Consider the following 1,342-nt stretch of genomic DNA (forward strand, 5'->3'; position numbering starts at 1 on the left):
ATCACTAGTTTCTCAGAGATTCTTTTTTCTTAAAATAATTTTTTAAATTTAAAATTGAATTCGTGTTTGGTAAAAAATGTATTTGAAATTATTTGTTGGCACATGCGACTTGCGATATATTTTTAAAGGGCAAGGCAGTTGGTTACCTAATCGACCGAAGTATAGTATAGACCACCGTATTTAACAGAGGGGAACCGCCGTTGAACCGACGGCTTTTAGTACACAGAAATCATTCAGCGTTGACGCATTCGCATTTCCCCTTTGTGGCGGTTGCGAAGCAACAGAACATTATTTCGTCGATAGTGATTTTTTACACTCCCTGAAGCGAATATTCCATTAAAACTTCATTTCATTGCGATTCATTAAAGGCTCAACATCTCACAATAAGCGAAAAATATTTCGGTGCACCCCCTTTAAAGTTTAATTCTCCAAAAGACACAAACCAGCCGGTTCGAGCTCTCAGCTGACGCAATAGAAATAAAAATAGAATTAATTAAAATTTTTTTTACATTTTGATAGAAGAAATATAATTTAAAAAGGGCTCAAGTTTAAATTTCAGTAATTAATTTCACCTGCGATTGAAATTTAAATTGGATTTTAATTAGTCATAAAAGTTGGCGCCTTTTTGCTCAAAATTATAAAGATGGAGTTTGAAAAGGAAATTGGAAATTCGCCTACGGAAGTTTTGAAATATTTTGACAAAAACGAGGATGGAGGATTGGATTTTGAAGAATTTCGAACCTTGTGCGCAAAATTGTTTGGATCGGAGGAAGTGGAAGAAAACGGAAGTAGGGTTCGAGATATTTTCGAAATTTTAGATTTGAATGGAGATGGATTGCTGAACGGCGAGGAATGGGAAAGGTATGCTTTAAAAAAATTATTTTTTTTTTAGTGGGTGCCAAAAAAAGTATAAAATTTCTTTGACAACACCCCCCTATTATTGTCAATTCTGTCAAAAACATGAAAATGCATAATAAAGTACAGGCTATACGTTCATGATTTTATGAAAACTCTTCAAAGAAAAAAATTCCAACATTAATTTTTTATTTCAACCCCCAAAATATACCCCAAACGCAAAAAGGATTTTTATGGAATATTGCCCTCAATTATTACCTTTTTTTGATTTTTTTTTCATAGATCCTCATAAATAAATTAATTGCAAGATTTTGTGTATTATTTTTTCATTAATGTTTCATTGTTGAAATCATTTTTTTTTTACTTGAACAATTTTATTTCCATTGAATATCGCCAATTAGTATATTTAATTGATCTGATTATGGTCGATTTTATTATTATTTTTCTATATTATTAATTTTTCGTATATATATATATTTAATATGAT

At 30.6% G+C, this 1,342-nt stretch overlaps 1 protein-coding gene across 1 annotated transcript in view; it reads left to right on the forward strand.

Moving 5' to 3' along the window:
* Positions 1-220: 220 nt before the first annotated feature.
* LOC117175378 overlaps positions 221-1,342 on the forward strand; it is a 22,273-nt gene continuing 21,151 nt past the window's right edge. The window contains exon 1 of the mRNA XM_033365086.1: positions 221-861. Coding sequence (XP_033220977.1) covers positions 644-861 — 218 coding nt within the window. The 5' untranslated portion in view covers positions 221-643. The remainder of the gene's footprint in view (positions 862-1,342) is intronic.

The sequence above is a fragment of the Belonocnema kinseyi genome, chromosome 6, assembly GCF_010883055.1.
Source record: "Belonocnema kinseyi isolate 2016_QV_RU_SX_M_011 chromosome 6, B_treatae_v1, whole genome shotgun sequence".
NCBI lineage: Eukaryota > Metazoa > Arthropoda > Insecta > Hymenoptera > Cynipidae > Belonocnema > Belonocnema kinseyi.